This window comes from Canis aureus, chromosome 34, assembly GCF_053574225.1.
Source record: "Canis aureus isolate CA01 chromosome 34, VMU_Caureus_v.1.0, whole genome shotgun sequence".
Classification (NCBI taxonomy): Eukaryota; Metazoa; Chordata; class Mammalia; order Carnivora; family Canidae; genus Canis; species Canis aureus.
The window spans coordinates 14,559,237-14,579,881 of record NC_135644.1 but is presented as its reverse complement, the minus strand read 5'-3'; the positions used below and the strand labels follow the sequence as shown (position 1 = coordinate 14,579,881).

The 20,645-nt window shown below is 39.4% G+C and overlaps 2 protein-coding genes across 4 annotated transcripts in view; one reads left to right on the top strand and one right to left on the bottom strand.

Moving 5' to 3' along the window:
• The window catches only part of SLC25A12 (solute carrier family 25 member 12), a 204,614-nt gene that overhangs the window by 105,393 nt on the left and 78,576 nt on the right, over window positions 1-20,645 (bottom strand). Inside the window, exon 1 of one of the 2 annotated variants that reach the window (XM_077883676.1) lies at window positions 19,703-19,762. The exons of the other annotated variant lie outside the window; for it this stretch is intronic. Within the exon in view, the coding sequence (XP_077739802.1) occupies window positions 19,703-19,747 (45 nt within the window). The 5' untranslated portion in view covers window positions 19,748-19,762. Of the gene's footprint in view, window positions 1-19,702; window positions 19,763-20,645 lie in introns of those variants that run through there. 2 annotated transcript variants of the gene reach the window in all.
• HAT1 (histone acetyltransferase 1) overlaps window positions 19,479-20,645 on the top strand; it is a 66,950-nt gene continuing 65,783 nt past the window's right edge. The window contains exon 1 of one of the 2 annotated variants that reach the window (XM_077883681.1): window positions 19,479-19,646. Coding sequence is in view for 1 of the 2 variants with exons in the window: in XM_077883682.1 (XP_077739808.1) it covers window positions 20,033-20,039 (7 nt within the window). In the remaining variant the exon portion in view is untranslated. The other variant, XM_077883682.1, reaches the window with a different exon arrangement.

The following is a 20,645-nucleotide window of genomic DNA, read 5'->3' as shown; positions in this document are numbered from 1 at the left end:
TATGTATTAATTTAAAACTAGGGACGCCTGGGTGGCTCAGGGTTTAGCACCTGCCTTTGGTCCAGGGTGTGATCCTGGAGTCCCAGGATCAAGTCCCACATTGGGCTCCCTGCAGGGAGCCTGCTTCTCCCTCTGCCTGTGTCTCTGCCTCTCTCTCTCTGTGTCTCTCATGAATAAATAAATAAAATCTTAAAAAAAATTTTTTTAAACTAAATAAAACTGATATGGGGATCCCTGGGTGGCTCAGCAGTTTAGTGCCTGCCTTTGGCCCAGGGCATGATCCTGGAGTCCTGGGATCAGGTCCCACATTGGGCTCCCTGCATGGACCCTGCTTCTTCCACTGCCTGTGTCTCTGCTTCTCTCTCTCTCTGTGTCTCTCATGAATGAATAAATAAAATCTTTAAAATAAATAAAGACTGATACAGAGAAAGTAGAAAAGCTCAGCTACCCTAAATAAAGTTGGATTTTGCTAGATTTTTTTCTGTCCAAATATAATAATAAAATAGACAAAGGTATTTACGTTATATTCTATAAGGAAATAAGTATTTAAAGGAATACAAAAGTCTATGAGTTAGAGCTCCTACTCTGAAAAGCTTTGCAATCTACCCTTCTGTTATAATGATTGACAAATAGTATTACCAATAGTTGAAACAGGGGCACCTGGGTGGCTCAGTAGTTAAACGTCTGCCTTTGGCTCACCTCGTGATCCTGGGGTCCTGGGATCGAGTCCTGCATCAGGCTTCCTGAAGGGAGCCTGCTTCTCTCTCTACCTATGACTCTGCCTCTCCCTAGTCTCTCATGAATAAATAAATAAAATCTTAAAAAAAAAAAAGTTGAAACAAATTAGAACAGATGAGCAGGGTTAATGGAAAACTTATTATTTAATGGGGCATCAAAAGACAAACCTGTCAAATAAGATTCACAATGTATTTGGGAAAAAGTGGTAGAAATAGTTCAAAACTTCCCAGTTTTTTAAAATTACTTGCCGATAAAGTAATTTATAACTCTTTCCTTAAATTGCAAATGACATTTGTAAACAAAAAATAATTTTAAAACTATGAAACAACTATAAGTTAAAAAACTCAATAATTAGGGCAGCCCGGGTGGCTCAGCGGCTTTGCGCCACCTTCGGCCCAGGGCATTATCCTGGAGACCCAGGATCGAGTCCCATGTCCCGCTCCCTGCATGGAGCCTGCTTTTCCCTCTGCCTGTGTCTCTGCCTCTCTCTCTTTCTCTCTCTCTCTCTCTCTCTGTATCTCTCATGAATAAATAAAATCTTTTTTAAAAAACTTGATAATTAAAACAGTCTATAGTGAATGAACTTTCAGAATGTAAAGTTAGAAGTTAAAGTCTAAAAGTCTAGTTGCAAATATATTGCCATTAATAGTCACTTTTTAGAATTGGCTTCATAAAAGATTCAATATGTAGTTTGAGCTGGGAATTTAAATATGCTTGTGAAGTTGTTGCCTATGAAATTATTTTATTATCCCAGATGCAAACCCAAAATATGGGTTTCCTAGACAAACGCACAGAAACATGTTTCTAACTCCCAAGCAGCTTACATCATATTAATTTGAAACCAGTCAGTCACTCTGTGGGTGAAAGTCAGAACTATGCTAATACCTAGTGTCTTAATAAACTAGAATATAATAATTAAAACAAGAGGCAATTTCCAATGAGCCTATCCTGCCACAACTCCTGGTCCTCCTTCTATCTTTAATAACATACTATTTCTGTTTATATTCTAACCTCCTCCGATTATTTCACTGACATGAATACATATTTGTTCTTGTTTCCATATCCCACACAGCTACTATGGATATCATCTTGCAAGAAGTAAATCCAGGTGGTATATTAACACTTAGAAGAGCATTAGGATATCACTGACTAATTAAACCAGGAATGAAGCTCTTCCTAGGTTAAAAGTACATACATCATCATTATAATGAGGAATAAGCTGCATTTTACACCTATCAAGATGAAGCTCACTTAAAATATTGGAAATAAATAGCATGATATCTGACTGGCACACACACACACAAAACATTTGAACATCTGGAACTTTTAAGTATATATTGGTCTTGGCCTAATAGAATCATAAAATGGTTCTTTTTATTCTATTGAAATATTAGAAAACTTACAATTTTATAAGATGTGCTTTTAACTCCTTCCTTGCTAAGAGTCTATATGGGGAAATGGCATGGTGCAGGCTAGGGAGAAATATGAAGGGTTAAGTGTCCAAGTTTGCACAAATTATGTTCTAGTTGGTAGGCAGACTTCAAAATCAACCCAAACCACTTGTAGACACTAAATAAATTAGGCATTTTAGGACTTCTCTATACTGTACAAGTATTACACTCCCTCTATGAGCATTTGATCTAATTGAAATAAAATCTCTTGGTGGAGAGGGAAGAATGAAGTATCAAAAATCAGACGAAATAGTTGTACTTTTGCAGTTATGTCTTCCTAAACTGCTCTTCCTCATTGTCTGACTGTCCTATAAATTATGTGATGGGGATGACAGTGATCTTATATTTGGACCACAGTCTTCTTTATCCCCTTGTGGAGGCAATTACAGTTTTCTTTTCAATGGATTTTGGAAGGAATTCATGGAATGAGCTGCTCTAGATGTTTAAGTCTGTGAAGGCCCTATCATATAGTAATCATGTGTAAGCTAATATTTAGTGGAAAACCTTATGATGAGATGGAGGATTAAACTAGATGAACTTTAATGCTTCTTTTAACACTCTAATGTCATGATGAAGAATGAGCCCAATTATAGCTAATAATTTATTGAGTGCCTCGTGTTTGCACTAAACTCACTATTCCAACTATAGGAAATACAAGAAAATTAAATAGCATGATTCCTAAAGCATGAAGAATACTTGACTGTGGCAACTACTATTATTCTTTTTTTTTTTTTCAGTGAATAAAGTTGAATGATACCAAAACCTTCTGCATGTACCAAAGGCCAAGACAGCTTTATATAATAATTGGGTAAAAAAAATCTGTGGGTTGCCACATAGTCCTATTCCAATCAAAAGTATATAACTGGGACATAATCATTCTGCTCAATCCCTGAGCTGCCCACCTCTACCCAATCCCTGGGGATTTACTTGGATCTGGTTTTTGCCTCCCTTCTACTTAGAGGTCAACAAGGAAGGATGCTTGGGATCTCAGCCAAAATAAAGGAAAAATTTTCACTTTAAAAATTGCACCAAGGTCAGCCCGGGTGGCTCAGTGGTTTAACGCCGCCTTCAGCCCAGGGCGTGATCCTGGAGACCCAGGATCAAGTCCCACATCGGGCTCCCCGCAAGGAGCCTGCTTCTCCCTCTGCCTGTGTCTCTTGCCTGTCTCTCTCAATGTGTTCCTCATGAATAAATAAATAAAAATCTTAAAAAAAAAAAGAAAACATAAGAGAATATTTTAGTGACTCAAAGGTAGGTAAAGGATTTTTAGTCAGGACATTAAAAGTAATAACCATAAATTAAGAAATTGATAAATTAGATTGCACTAAAATTAAATTTTTTTTTCTAAAGTTAAAATTTGTACTCATCAAACAACAGCATTAAGAAAATGAATAGGCAAACCATAGTCTCTGGGAGAAAAATTGGCAAAACATATATACAACAGGGTGCCTGGGTGGCTCAGTTGATTAAATATCTGCTTTCGGCTCAGGTCATGATCCCAGGTTCCTAGGATCAGAGCCCCATGTCGGTAGGCTCCAGCTCAGTGGGGAGCCTGCTTCTCCCTCTACCTCTGCCAGTACCCCCTCCGACTCATTCCCTTTCTTGCTCTCCTTTTCCCTTAAATAAATAAATAAAATATTTTTTAAAAAACACATATACGGGATGCCCGGGTGCCTCAGCGGTTAGGCGTCTGCCTTCAGCCCAGAGCGTGATCCTGGAGTCCCGGGATCGAGTCCCACGTCGGGCTCCCTGCATGGAGCCTGCTTCTCTCTCTGCCTGTGTCTCTGCCTCTCTCTCTGTGTCTCTCATGAACAAATAAAATCTTTAAAAAAAACACCACATATACAACAAAGGATCGATATCCCAAAATATAAGGAACTTCCAAAACTCAATGATAAATAAGCAACCTAGTTACCTAGTTTAAAAATGGGCAAAAGATTTGAACAAATACTTCACAAAAGAAGATGCACAAATGGCCAATAAGCACATGAAAACCGCATAACATGATTAGCCGTCAGGGAAATGCAAATTAAATCACAGTAAAAAGATAGCACTACACACCCACTAGAATGGCTAAAATTAAAAAGACTGAAAACAGATGCTGGCAAGGATGTGGAACAACCAGAGCTCTCATGCACTGTTGTGGGAGTGTAAAATGGTATAATCACTTTGGAAAACGATCTAGCAGGTTCTTATAAAACTAAACATACACCTACACTATGACCCAGCAATTCTATCTTTTGGCATTTACCCAAGAGAAGTGAAAATATGTGTGGATAAAAAGACTTGTACAAGAATGTTCATGGTCACTTTATTCATTAAAGTCAAAAACTAGAAATAACCCAGGTTTCTATCAATTGGAGAATGGATAAACTATGGTATATCTACAGAATGTAATACTACTCAGGAATTCTTTTTTTTTTTTTTTTTAAGATTTTATTTATTTATTCATGAGAGACACACAGAGAGAGGGAGAGAAAGAGAGAGGCAGAGACACAGGCAAAGGGAGAAGCAGGCCCCATGCGGGGAGCCCTATGTGGGGCTCGATCCCTGGTCTCTGGGATCACACCCAGGGCGGAAGGCGGCGCTAAACTACTGAGCCAGCCACCTGGGCTGCCCACTACTGAGGAATTCTTTACAAAGGGCAAATTACTGATACAACATGGATGAGTCTTAAAAGTATCGTGCTAAGTGAAAGAAGCCTTACGTGGAATTATACAGTGCAAAAGGGCATATATTATGTGATTACATTTATGTAAAGTTCTAGAGCAAACAAAATTAAATCATGTAAAAAGAACCATGTTGGCAGCCTGGGTGGCTCGGTGGTTTAGCGCCGCCTTCAGCCCAGGGCCTGACCCTGGAGACCCGGGATCGAGTCCCACGTCGGGCTCCCTGCATGGAGCCTGCATCTCTCTCTCTGTCTCTCATGAATAAATAATAAGACATTAAAAAAAAAAAGAACCATGTTTTCTGGAAGAGAGGAATTCAGGGAACTATCTGGAGTGATGACAATAGTCTATGTCTTGCTAAGGGTTTAGATTCCAGGTATGTGTATTTTCCAAAACTTGGGAATGTATACTTAAGGTTTATATATTTTACCATGTGCAAATTTTTCCTCAAAAGAAAAGATCTGTGAATATTGAATCATTCAAGCTAATGCAGTATATAGGGGGGAAAGTACTAGTATCTTAAATTTACTCTGAAATACATAAAAGAAATAAGACTAATGAATGGATAGAGATGGATGGATGAATGGATAGATGATAGATGAATGAGGAGGAGAGAGGGAGAAAGATATTTCATATTTAACTGAGGGATATATGGGAATTCATTGTAAAAATTCTTTCAATTTTTCCATATGTTTGAAATTTTTCATAATAAGACATTACAGAAAACTGTGCTGGATCTTTGCATTACTAAAGATGGTTATTCTCAGGTACATAATTCTGTTGTTTGTCTAGAAATTGTAATGGGACTTGCTTTTAAATAATGTTAGGCCACTGTGCCTTGTTGGAGAGTAGGGAAAGGAAACCGAAACTGCTTGACAAATAATCTCTATTATAGGCAGGGGAATCTGAAAGCTACGTCGAACTGAGGAAAAAATATTCTCCTTAATATGGATTTAGACAGTAATTATATGTTCTTGGGAGCTGTGTTTGTGTGTTTGTGTTTCTTGGATCTAATAGCTAGCCACAGGAAAACTTGAGGAAGTATAAGTTGCTTTACGTGTTTGGTTTTTTTGGGGTTTTGTTTTTGTTTTTGTTTTTTAGAGGGAAATATAGAGAGTGTGAGAGTGGGATCTGGGGAGGGGTAGAGGGAGAGAGACAAAATCTCAAGCAGGCTCCATGCCCAGTGCAGAGCATGACCTCAGGATCCCAAGATCATGACCTGAGCCAAACTCAAGAGTTGGATGCTTGATAGACTGAGCCACCCAGGCACCCCATGTGGAAGTTTATCTGTGTAACATACTGACAGAAATCTTGGAAGTTACCAGACTTAGAATCTAAAGTCTACCCTGGAACTCTTCTGCTTATCTACACCAGAACATAAATATAGACTGAGAAACTCTAAGACTGGGACACTTGGGTGGCTCAAGCTACTGAGTGTCTGCCTTTGGCGCAGGCCGTGATCCTGAGTTTTGGGAACGAGTCCCATATTGGGCTCTTACATGGAGCCTGCTTCTCCTCCCTCTGCCTATATCTCTGCCTTTCTCTGTGTCTCTCATGAATAGACGATAGATAGATAGATAGATAGATAGATAGATAGATAGATAGATAGATAGAAATCTTAAAAAAAAAAAAAAAAAAAAAAAAAAGGAGAGGGTAGCCCCGGTGGCGCAGCGGTTTAGCGCCGTCTGCAGCCCAGGGCGTGATCCTGGAGACCCGGGATCGAGTCCCACATCGGGCTCCCTGCATGGTACCTGCTTCTCCCTCTGCCTGTGTCTCTGCCTCTCTCTCTAGCTGGTCTCTATGGGAAAAAAAAAAAAAAGGAGAAACTCAAAGACTTTGGTGGGAATGATCCTGCAATGGGCAGATTTGTAGTGAGAGACCTAAAGAAAGGACTCACTGAGGAAGGGAGGGCCACAGCCCTCAAGACAAGAAAGCTAGGAACTGGGATATGCATAAAAATAAACTTCTGAAGAATTACTATGAAGAAATAATATATTATTGACCAGTATTGAATTCTACTGATCAAATAATCAGGGAGTTTAAGTTAGAAAGTTCTGAAGAACAGTATAAAACAGCTAGATTTTGGAGAGTTACACCTTCTGGAAAGAGACAAATCAAGAAGGAAAAGTGGGTAGAACTGTGGAATGATGACATTCTTTTAATCAGAAGAAGACAAAATTGAGAACACAGAAGGAACCAAACCAAGAATTGTTTAAGGTCTCAAAGTTATACTCTGCATATTCCTGACAACAGAATACCACCTTAAGGTAATGACTATATAATAAGGAAAAACTACATGAAAATGAAATAAACAGGAATTAAGAGTTAGGTCATAAGAGGACAATGACATTATGTCTCTGTACTGTAAAAGATGCCAGAAAGGATAAGAATAAACTTACATATGAAACAGCTAACTACAGCTTACAATTCTGAGGAAGGAAGTTTCTGGGTAATACTGCTACTTCTTCCCTGATTCTGGTCAAGTAAGCATTGGAAAAAATCATGGGGTAGCACATCTACATGGTCTTCCCTGTAGATGTATTATTCCTTACTATCAGTACTTGGAAAGAAGCCATAGAAACAGTTACTATTTGCTTACCCTGTTCTTCGATCATCCTGTATGAGTAGGTTTACCTGGATGGTCCACAGGATAGGGATGGAGAATAAAATAGGGAGTTAGCAATTATACTTCATTTAATCATCCCCAACTCTTCAACAAAGCATTTTATATACATACATATATATGTATATATGTACATATATATGTATATATATATACACAGGTTTTGTATTGGTGGTGTGGAAGAAAATGAAAGCAGAGTAATGGGAAATGTGCTTTCCTCCTATCAACTTTTCACTGAGATCCATGTGGCAGATAACAATATCATTTCATCAAACATAGCCTCAGAGTTCTAGATGGGAAACAGAAGCTAAGTGAGTATACCCCATGATATGATGAGTGGTAATGAGGGGCAAATGCTCAATAGCAGATGGTCAAATCTCCCTCTCCTTAAACATACTAAAGAACCTTGAAGGGCAGCCCAGGTGGCTCGGCGGTTTGGCACCATCCTCAGTCCAGGGCCTGATCCTGGGGTCCCAGGATCGAGTCCCACGTAGGGCTCCCTGCATAGAGCCTGCTTCTCCTTCTGCCTGTGTCTCTGCGTCTCTCTCTCTCTCTCTCTCTCTCTCTCTCTCAGTGTGTGTGTGTCTCTCTCATGAATGAATAAATAAAAATCCTAAAAAAAAAAAAAGAACCTTGAAGGGGTGGTATGGTATTTTATCATACACAATTCTATATGGCTATGAAATTGTAATCCATCTCTTAGATGTGGTATGTCCTTTATTATTGATACCAATAAGTAGGAAATATGAAGGGAACATAATTATCTCTCTTTATTTTTATTTTTTCCTCTTTTTTTTTAAAGATTTTATTTATTTATTCATGAGAGACATAGAGAGAGAGAGAGAGAGAGAGAGAGAGAGGCAGAGACACAGGCAGAGGGAGAAGCAGGCTCCACGCAGGGAGCCTGACACAGGACTTGATCCCAGGTCCTCAGGATCAGGCCCTGTGCTGAAGGCAGCGCTAAAATGCTAAGCCACCCACGCTGCCCAATTATCCCTCTTTATAAAGATCTTACAATGTATTAGGAAGATAAAACATAAGAAAATAATTCATATACAATACGTATGCTTTAACTGTGTAGTAAATTTATGTAATACAGGTTTAGAAAATGAAAAAATCAGTTCAAGCTAGATGATATACAGAAAGTTTCATGGAAACCATAATTCACCACTTATTCTTGAATTTACCATTTCTCTATGTTCCTTGCGGAGTATGTCTTATTCCCCTTTCCTTCCTCCTTCACCCATACCCTCAGTTGTAACACTTATCTCAATGCCTGACATGATCTATATAGGTACAAATTAAATGTTTGCTGATTATTCCTAGCTGATCACTCTAGCACTATCCATTAGCACTTTTTAAGAAATATCTTTTATTATTTATTTATTCATGAGAGACACACAGAGAGAAGCAGGCTCCATGCAGGGAGCCTGATGTGGGACTCGATCCCAAGTCTCCAGGTCAGGCCCTGGGCTGAAGGCGGCACTAAACCACCAAGCCACCAACCACTGCCCTCCGTTAGCACTTTTATACTTCCTAAGGGAAGACTATTAGCATTGCCTTAGTTATTCAAGCCAGAAAGCTGGGTATCAGACTCTTCCTTACCCCTCACATCTGAATAGGTCCCCAGTTCTTTGTTTTCCATCCCTTCCGTGCTTTTTAAATCTCTTCTCCTCATTATAATAGCCTTCATTAGGCCTCCTGATTGTTCTCCAAGCCTCCAGTTCTCTACTTTCTGCCTCTTGTCACTCTCCTCAAATCCATTATCCACAGTGCTGTTGAATGTTCCATCTAAAACAGAAATTAAATTTTGTCACTTCGATACAAAATCCAAACTCCTCAGTATGGTGAAGAGTGGAAGCTTCTTAAACTGTTCCCTTTTCTTACTTATATCTTCTGTCTTGCTGCTACTATACTTGTTCCTTTAGTCACAGGATTTTTGTGCTATTTTCTTTATGCTAATCCTTTGAGAATATTTTACTCCACGTTAACTCCAATTTGCCTATTCTTTAAGACACAGCTCAAGAATCTTCTCCAGAAAACAATCTTTCACCCACTTTCCCTGACTGGAGTAGGCTCTGCTCTGTGTATAGTATTTATTGCTGTTATAATCACTTTTTGGTTAATGTCTTTTCCACTGGTGACTTTCGAACTTTATTGACTCAGACCTATCTAGCACAAAATACATACTTTTAATCACAACCTCACCCCAGTACACACTGAAATAAAAATTTCATGAAGCAATGTCAAACTTTGCTCCACGTAACATACTCTGGTATTTATTATTCTGTATTATTCTCCTTTTGTTCTAATTCTGGTCTTAACATACTGAATTGATTTCATGGCTCAGTTTTATTTTATTTTATTTTTTTATTTTTTTAAATTTTTTTATTTATTTATGATAGTCACAGAGAGAGAGAGAGAGAGAGAGGCAGAGACATATGCAGAGGGAGAAGCAGGCTCCATACACTGGGAGCCCGACATGGGATTCGATCCGGGGTCTCCAGGATCATGCCCTGGGCCAAAGGCAGGCGCTAAACCGCTGCACCACCCAGGGTTCCCCATGGCTCAGTTTTAAAATACTGCAACAGAATTTGAAGTCATACAGATTCTTAAGTGTGATAGATGCTCACTATAAGTAATTGAGAAAAAGATAAAACAAAAATCTCTGGGGGCAGCCCAGATGGCTCAGGGGCTTAGCGCCACCTTCAGCCCAGGACCTGATCCTGGAGACCCAGAATCGAGTCCCACGTCGGGCTCCCTGCAAGGAGCCTGCTTCTCCCTCTGCTTGTGTCTCTGCCTCTCTCTCTCCCTCTCTCTGCGTGTGTGTGTGTGTGTGTGTGTGTGTGTGTGTGTCTCATTAATTAATGAATAAAATCTTCTAAAAAAAATCTCTGTATCTGTAGCAATTAGCACAGGGTTAGCCATATAGCAGTCCTCCATAAAAATGTTTGATTAAAGAATACATTCACACCTCTGAGGAAAACCATCTTCATAAATCATCTTTTGTCCCCATCACTTTCCTTTTTAAGAATAAGTGCTTCTTTTCTTTTTTTTTTTAAGATTTTATTTATTTATTCATGAAGGACACAGAGAGAGAGGACTCTGGGATCACACCCTGAGCCAAAGGCAGATGCTCAACCCCTGAGCCACCCCGGCATCCCTGAATAAGTGTTTCTTATAAGACATTAAATTGAGATGAAAACATAGACATGTAAGCACAGATAAAGAAACAGGCAAACTGGAGAAATCTTTAAAAATCATTGAGTTTAAAGGGCATAATAAGATAGAGAGGCATGATCACCGAGGGCAAACTGCCTTACAAAAAAAGGCCTAATGTGGTAAAGTCGCTTATTTGGTGATCGGTTCCAGAGGTCAGAAATCATTTTATAAATGACCCAAAGATCACTTAAGCTAACCAAATTCACAAAATACTGATGCATGTTATGCATAATATGCTCATAATAACTAAAATTTATTATTGAATACTTACTATGTATCAGACAATCTCTTAAGCACTTAATATGAATCTATCCTCAAAACAATCATGTAAAGTAGGGTTATCTCATGTTAGCTCTTTTTCAAAGATCAGGACACTGAGGGGTGCCTGGGTGGCTCAGTCAGTTGAGCATCTGACTCTTGATTTTGGCTCAGATCATGATCTTGGGTCTTGAGATCCAGCCCTCTGTCGAGCATGGAGCCTGCTCTGGATTTTCTCTCTTTCTCTCTCCCACTGCTGCTCCCCCTGCTCGTGTTCCCTCCCCCTCTCTCTTTCTCTCTCTCTCTTTCAAATAAATAAATAAATAAATAAATAAATAAATAAATAAATAAAATATTTTTAAAAATAAATAAAGGGCGTTGGCATTGGCTAACATTTTAAATCTCATTATCCTGTGATGATATGATGGCTGATAGGTCTATGTGTGCCCATTATGTTGAGGACATTGATTGTCACAGAAGAGATGATATGTGAATTTCTTACAGGTCAAATGACACTAGGAAGATATGGCAACTTGAATTGCTTTTGCAGTATTCCATTCTAAAGGGAGGCCTCCTAACAAAGGAGATACAAGCAGTGAAGAGCCAGAGTTTTCTTTTCAGGGAATTGGCACAAAATGGATGCCCCTTTTAACTCACTGAATAAATTAAGAATGCATGCCATGTGAGAAACAGTAAGGGCATTAATGGCAACCAATGTCAACTGGAAAAGCAGAGATGACGAAAACATAGAGTGTAGCAAGTAGCAAGATTTGTCTCTTCTCTAGTCCTACTTCTAAGTTCCCAACCCCAGAAGAGTTTGCCTTAAGAAGGAAAGAAGAAAAAATATCCTAGAACCATACATTCCACAACCCAATCTTTAGGTTTGGAGAAGAAGAATGAGTGAAAAATTGACTATACTCCCTTCTTCATTTCAAGTCCCTGTGGCTACAAGGCTAAATAGCAATGGAGGAGGTTTTAAAACACTGAAGTTTAACTAGGTTCGGCTAGATTTTGAATAACTTAGAAGACCAGAAAAGGATGGAATCTATCCTGGGGGAACATAGTATAGTGGAACAATGTCTAGAAAAAAAGAAAGCATTTTAGTTCTTACCCCAACCAAGTTCAGATTCCTTAGTAACCTGCTCACATAAAAGAAATAGGAGTATGTGGTTTATGATATAATGTTAAGTGAATGAATCAGAATTTGCAATTGTATGTATGTGGCAAGTACAAATCTATGAGTAATCTGGATATATTAAACAATACCTGGAGAAGATAATTGAATTTTCTCTAAATCACAATTTTGCATAGGGTCATCAATGATTGTATATCTAACCAAATCTACTATTACACTTCTTTTTTGCCATTTATTTAAGGAGTAAAATAAGTTTATTTAGCAAGATTGCTTTTCACAAATCCATGTTGGATGATAGATATGTGGCCGCCCTCCGTGGACTTGTAAATTAAGGGGTTTTGTTGTTGTTTGGGGTTTTTTTGGTTGTTAGTGCTTTTCAAAGATTAACACCATAGTATTTCAAAGAAGAAGACTAACCAAAGTGTGATCTTCCAGTTCCTCCCTTTTCCATTAAAATTTGAGTATTATGCTTGACTTTTTCTATTATCTACAATCATTTCAGTTTGCAGGGAGTCCAAACATATAATTGTTAATAGCGCATATATTTCAGAGAACATGTCTTTGAGCCCTCCAGTGAAGACACCTTTAAGCCCACCTGATGTGAAATCATCTTCCCTAACCTATTCTATTTCTCACTCCAATTTGTATAGTACCATTGGTAATATTTGTATGAGGATTCTAATTTATGAAGTTTTCCTCTTACATTGGAATATTTTAGGACACCTAAGCAGGGTATTTCCTGGGATTATTTACAACATATTGATCTCAGACTAGGAATGCCTGAATCCCTTTTATCCCAAGCCTGGTAAGAGATAAAAAGTTTATGGCTATCTTTTAAAAATCTCATATGACCCCAGTGGAAAATATATATGAACTAGATAGCATAAAAATAAAGTAAGACTCACTAAAGAATGACCTTTTAAATTACAGCTTATTGTTCCTGTCACAATTATGACTTAGGTAAGTACTTACCTACCTTTAATAAATGGATAAGGCACTGTAACGTACTAACTACATAACTATGCAATTTTCATTTGTGCTTAGATATGGGCTCATATACAATTAAATATCCTAATAGTAAATAATATTGTGGTATGGCATTTAAACACATTATCTAATTTATTTTTCTTAAAGCAAAGCAAAGTGAAACTAATATAATTAAATCATATTGATACTACTTGAAAGAATTTAGACATTTGTCATCTTTGCTGTAGTTCTGTGCAGTATGCTCAAAAGAACAATGTGAAGTTCAAACTCTGAGAACCAAAGAATTTGAAAGTCCACTTGAAAAGGAAAAAATAGCAAAAGTCTTTACTAAATGAAAGAAAACATACACTTTAGCTCAGAAGGGCTTCTACATACCCAAGGTCAATATAGATGTGCAGCCACAATTTTTGGAAAAGAAAATTTCTTCCTGGTCTTTCTTGTGATTCTGACATAACAAAGCTTACATAAAACAAAATGTTTTAATTATTATCTGTTAATATTTTAAAATATTTTAGGAACCTGTTGCAATTGTTCTTATGACGTCTTTTTTTATTCTTATTTTTTTAAGATGTTATTTATTTATTCATGAGAGACACAGAGAGAGAGGCAGAGACATAGGCAGAGGGAGAAGTAGGCTCCCTGCAGGGAGCCCGATGTGGGACTCAATCCCAGGACTCCAGGATCATAACCTGAGCCAAAGACAGATGCTCAACCACTGAGCCACCCTAGGTGCCCCATGATGTTTTTCTTAAAAAATTTTTTTTAAAGATTTTATTTATTTATTCATAAGAGAGAGAGAGAATGAAAGAGAGAAAGAGAGAGAGAGAGGCAGAGACACAGGCAGAGGGAGAAGCAGGCTCCATGCAGGAAGCCCGACGGACTCGATCCCAGGTCTACAGGATCACACCCTGGGCTGAAGGCTGTGCTAAACCGCTGAGCCACCCGGGCTGCCCCATGATGTTTTTTAAATAGAAGTTTTCATTTCTCCAAGTATTTGTTCTTAAATAAGAATACTACATATTTTTAAAAGTAAAAACTCAGATTTCTAGATAAGAATTCATAAAATAAGAATATACCCCAGTATTGTAGTAAATAGATAATTCCACTTATATAGGAATTGTCCTTAAAGGCCAGGCAGAGAGGGGAGGAAGATAAACAAACCTGAGAGTGTACCTAAGTAGAGAGGATATGGGCAAGCTTAATGTATTCAATATAATACTTAATCTGAATGAAAATCTTTCATAAATGGTAAAAGAGTTTGTTCTCACTTCAAGTAAGAACTTAGAGATGAAGATAACATAGTTCCAGCTCTGGAGGAGTTATCAATAAGAGGTAAATAAGCTTAAGAGTGGAGAAGGTGATGATTCATAATTATCCCCTAGGAAGACAGATCAGAAAGTGAGGCAATCTTTCTGTGATAAGTAGGCCTACCTTGGTGAATGAACACAGCAGGCCCCAGATACAGCAGGCCTCAATGAAGCCAACTGGAGAGAAGTGAGAGAAGAGTATAAAAGCCTCACTTGGGGTGAAATGTGGGGCTGCTGCAGGGAACAGCATGGGTTTGCTCCTGTTTGTTGTGGGAATCCCAGGGAGAAAAGGAGGAAGGATGTTATATCCACACTACCACTTACCCAATAAGGTAGCCTATACCCAGTGTCTAAATGTTTGGGCGCTTAACTAATTAAAGCGTAAAGATAGAAGTATAAAGGAGCAGGGTAAGCTGCTGATGGGGAATAGCTAGGCTGTCTTAGAGCTCTGTGAGAAAGCTAAAATCTGGGTTAAATTTTCTGTGGAAAACCAAGACTATTGATTTGGGCTTGTCTGTAAGAATACACATGTCCTGGAGAATCTTGTCTTTGGAGCCATTACCAGGCATAAATGTACTCTGGCAAAAGATCATCTCCTGGCAATTGTGTTGATTACCCATCTTAGGCCAGCGCTACTCCCTGGTGACATCCAAAGAATGATTTAATATGAAGGAAAGGCCTGTATTATACAGATGTTGGTAGGATGGGTTGAACATGAATAAGGTGGTTTTCAGTCTTTGATTCTAATCACAAGCTGAAGGATGTTTTATTTATTTATTTATTTATTTATTACAGATTTTATTTATTTATGCATGAGAGACAGAGAGAGAGAGAGAGAGAGAGAGAGAGAGAGAGGCAGAGAGACAAGCAGGCTCCATGCAGGGAGCCCAAAATGGGACTCGATCCCTGGGCCTCGTGGTTCCCACCACGGGCTGAAGGCAGCGCCAAACCTTGAGCCACTGGGGCTGCCCTGAAGGATGTTTTAAAGCAAAGAAACGTAGTGGTTTCTAATCTCAGGAACTACGAAATGCTAAATAAAAGTGGAAGCTTAGTTGCTTTGGGGAGAACTTGTGTTCTTGAGAGTATTACTACAAAATCATTTAACAAACATTTAATAGATGTCAATCATGCACCAGACATAATGACTTTCTTTCCAAAGTAAAGTATTTCATGAAGGAAATTAGCCCTTTCAATAGCAAGAATGTGAAGAAAAAAATAGAAAAACAAAGGACCAAACTGAGATACCAACAGTATCGCCTCTATCCATAACTTGCTGAGAAGCCTTAAACAAGAATGTAGGATGAAGTCAGAGATTTTCAGGGGTACACAGGTGACTTACTTGGGTGGGACATATTAAAAATTAGTATTCGGGGATCCCTGGGTGGCTCAGTGGTTTAGCATCTGCCTTCGGCCCAGGGTGTGATCCTGGAGTCCCTGGATCAAGTCCCACATCGGGCTCCCTGCATGGAGCCTGCTTCTCCCTCTGCCTGTGTCTCTGCCTCTCTCTCTCTCTGTTTCTCATGAATAAATAAATAAAATCTTAAAAATATTAGTATTCATATTCTTTTTTGTCTAAATGCAAAAAGTTAACAATAGTAATATTTAATATAAGAAAGATTAGTGAAAATATATAATATATATATTTATACAAAGATATGAACAAAATTTTCTTAAATGCATAAGTATACCAAATAAAAAAGATGGCAATGACTAGATTACCTGATTTCTAAAATCACTCTGCTCTAAAGTTCTGATCCCATATTATTTAAAGTACTTAATTTTCTCTTAGACTATATTTAAAAGTCACACCATATCTTTAATAACATAAACTTCCTCATATACAACAAAATTTAATTTTACAAATATATGAAAAATGGAAACTTTGATTATTTAAATGCATCCTAACCCTACTGACACACCTTTCTTACCTGATGAAGCAGGTTCTCTCTGTATTATATGATGCCAGTTGGCATGACCCTTTCCTCTTCTTAGCTCATTCAAGAGACTGGCAAAAGAATTTTCTGAGAGCACTGTGTTGATCAGATTAACAATAAACTTAAAGTATGGATTCCCTCTAGCCAAGTTTTCAGAATCCTTCAAATTTCACTAATTTGTGCAGCAACTGGTTGGTTTACTTTGTTGATAACTATAATTATATATATATATATATATATACATTCCCTCAAATTTCTGATTTATAAAAAAAATGTAGAAGAAACACTACTGTAAAGCTAAACTATTTTATCCTACAGTTCTTTTAAAGGATGGGTTTATGAATTGAACACGTAATTAATTGGCTTTTATATAGCCAATATAAAAGCTACTCACTTTTTGTGTCTAAAATTATAGGAAGTTAAGAGTCTTGCTATGCACAGTAATATGAATAAATAGATCACAAAGAAGTTGGCTGGAAACCAGTCCATTAAAATGACAGCTTTCACAATAATGCAATAATCTTAACACTACAAAACTATGTGTTTAAATGTGATTAAGATAGTCAATTTTATGTTTTATACGAGTCAAAAAAAAAAGACAATGACTGAAATAATATACCAGCCTAAAATGAATATTTCGGGGACGCCTGGGCAGCTCAGTGGTTGAGCGTCTGGATTCAGCTCAGGTCATGATCCCAGGGTCCTGGGATTGAGTCCCACATCAGGCTCCCTGCATGGAGCCTGCTTCTGCCTCTACCTGTGTCTCTGCCTCTGTCTCTCATGAATAAATAAATAAAATCTTTAAAAAAGCATACAAATTTAAAAATGTGTTAAATTTGTTAAAATTCCTAAACTGTTTCTCAAAATACTAGTTTATATACCTATGGGTAATGTATGAGACTTACAAAATGGAGGGTGCTAATTGTTGGTAACGTGTGTCTTTAAGTTCTTCTTCTAATAGTAGTTTTCAATATGAGCCAGTCTATTTTTGTTTTGACTCTTATGGAAGTCAAATAGATGGGTAGGGCATTCTGGGTAACTGGTCTGGGAATTGAAACTCATTGCCCCCCTCTCCTAATTACTGCTACAAACTAAACAAATGAGTTAACCAGCTATTGTTACTGATCTGTAGAGAGGTATATATTTTGAAATAAAGATACATTAAGTATCTGCATTTTTCTTTTAGATTTCAGATTTTCTATACCCATTGTCTGATGTCCACCTCTCTAATACCATGTTTTTTTTTTGTTTTTTTTTAATCTTTTCTGGACATTTCAAGATAGGATGCCAAAATTTACTAGTCCATATGCACTTGAACCATATAAAACATATGGTTGCTAGTTCATTCATTTTTTTTAAGACTTTATTTATTCATTCATGAGAGACACACAGAGAGAAGCAGAGACACAGGCAGAGGGAGAAGCAGGCTCCATGCAGGGAGTCCAATGTGGGACTTGATCCTGAGATTCTGGGATCACGCCTTGAGCCAAAGGCAGACAGACGCTCAACCACTGAGCCACCCAGGCATCCCACTAGTTCATTCTTAATAGTGCAATATGGCAAAAAAAAAAAAAAAAAAAAGGAAGAAAAAAAAAGTGCAAAAAGGCTTTTTCCATTGAGAAAAATGCCTTTTCCAAAACTCCTATTCTAGAGTAAATATTATACTTCTATTGCCACATATTAACATATAATTTTAGAGTTTACAAACCTCTTTCATAAATATTGTTCCATTTAATTTTTACAACCCAGGTGTGGTGACTGGGAAGATATTATTATCTCCACTTAATAGATGAAACAAGGTTATACAATCATGAAGTAGTAGAACTGAGGCTAGCAGGGCATTGAACTTTCCACAGCCCTCTGTGCCGCCTCTTCCATATGTAAAAGGACAGCATATTCTTTTTGCAGAAATGTTATTCCACGGTGGTTAACATTCACCTCCATAATCCCCTATAGAACAAGATAAAATATAAATTTAAAAAGGGGGAGAAAATATGCAAAAAAAGAAATTTCCCTTTTGGTAATTTTACTACTACTTTTCTGAAAGAATTCATTCTTTCAGAATGACTGTATCTAAACATGTATTCTCTAGCATTACAAAAAATACATGTGAATAATTATAAGACAAGGACACTATAAAACTATAACCTCAGGGCCCCTGGGGGTTCAGTCAGTTAATCACTCAACTCTTGATTTTGGTTCTGGTCATGATCTCAAGGTCATGAGTTCAAGCCTCCCATTATATTCCATGCTTAGCATGGCATCTGCTTGTCCCTCTCCTTCTGCTCCTCTCCCTGCTTGCACTCTCTCTGTCAAAATAAATAAATAAATAAATAAATAAATAAATAAATAAATAAATAAATATCTTTAAAAAAACCTATAACCTCAATTTTGCAAGCAGGTCATATTAAATGCTAACCCCATAGTGTACGTTTAATCGTACGTCTTGTTCATGTTCATCTTATTTCTTATTTTCATATAAGTTTCATTACATTTCTTCCTTACAACTAACCATAAAGTCACAGGACTAATCTTTCTCAGAGTTTATTTTCTTATAAGCATAATTGCTGGTCAGCTATTGGCTGACCTACAAATTAGGTGGTTTTGTAAAGAAACAAGTCTCACCATTTTGAAAGATTATTTATTTTGAAATATTTTATTTATTTATTAATGAGAGAGAGAGAGAGAGGCAGAGACACAGGCAGAGGGAGAAGCAGGCTCCATGCAGGGAGCCCGACGTGGGACTCGATCCCTGGGTCCCAGGATCACGCCCTGGGCTGACAGCGGCGCTAAACCACTGAGCCACCCGGGCTGCCCCCCACAGGTCCATTTTAGCTCTCTGCAATAGCACTGTAAAGCTTATTAACCAACATTCATTGAGACGGGGCATTTTAAGGGTCTAGACAACCTTGGGGAGTATTTATGGATATCTAAATATCTTCTGGGACAAACAAGTGTCAAAAGTTAATGAGGTACTAATAAGCCCTAAGGCCCGAATCAGGAAGCATCCCGTGATGTGGTTCAGGCCACTGGGACTTGAGACAGACAGGTAGGGCAGAGCGGGCGGCTTGCGGTATTATTAGGTAACAATTTCCGCGCTCCAAATGGTTGCCTAGTAACCGTTAGTGTGATAGTAGGATCCCTGACTATTACACTGTGGGCTGCAAGGAAAACGCATGAGCAAAGAAGAACAATGTCAGACGGGAATCTATGGCAAAAATAGAAACAAAATAAACGTAAATGTCTCCCGCACCTGCAAGTCAAGCCCCACATTTTACCTACATGTATACCTAGGCCTCAGGTGTCTGTACAGGCCAAAGGGGTAAGTTTTACTACCAGTCTCCGAATCCTGGCTGGGGGAACAGACAACAGCGTTACCGGGTCTGCAACCCCGGAGCTGTCCTCGCGGGAGCCCGCGCGCATCCTTCTGGAGACGGCCCCTCACGCGGCCTCCTCCGCGGGTTCAGGCCTGCAACGCGGCTGACGGCGCTCGCCGTGGCTAGGCAACGGTCGGAGCATTCCCCGCGGAGTCGGCCCCGCCTCCCGAGGCGCTTCCACCTCCCGGCGCCTCGAGTCCCCTCCTCTCATTGGCTAGCGGCCTACCAGGGGTGGGCGGGGGGATGTGCGTCACGCAATGAGCTCACTTCCGGCCAGGGAGCGCGCGGGTTGATTCGTCCTTCCTCAGCCGCGGGTGCTCGCAGCTCGGAAATGGCGGGTAAGTTCCCGGGAAAAGTTTACCAAGGGGAGGGGGCGGGCAGGTTTGGGGAAGAACGCCGAGGCGGTGGTGACAGTGCCCGCCTGGAACTCTCGGGCGCCGGCCTGGGTTCCAGAAGGCTTGCGGCAGCCGGAGAGCACGGAACTCTCAGCCCAGCTCCCTGTCGGCCGAGGTTCGTGCCCCCGCCCCCAACTAGTCGGGGTGCTGCGCCGTCTGCGGAGAGCTCGGCCCCGGCCGAGGGCCGCGGCCGCCGGGGGAGAGCGTCGCGGGGTGGCTCGCAAGCTGCCGGATCCTCGCGGCCTGCTTATCCGCTCGTTCCCTTTCCCCCCTGCCGCCCGAGCCGCAGCGGGCTGCTTGTGTTCCCGCCCGCCGGGTTTCGGGTTGGGCTCGCCCTCCTGCTCCAGGTCTCCCTCCACCTCCCTTCGACGACAGTCCGCTTCTGAGCTAGCGCATCGCTGCCTTGCCCCGCACCGGGGGCTCCCCTTTGAGTCTTCGCAGTCGTCTTTTTTTTTTTTTTTCTTAAATCTCTCGCGCTTTAATATCCCTGGGATCGATTCAGATTTCCTTTGAGAAAGATGGTCCTCGCATGCTTCCTTCATCTAAACT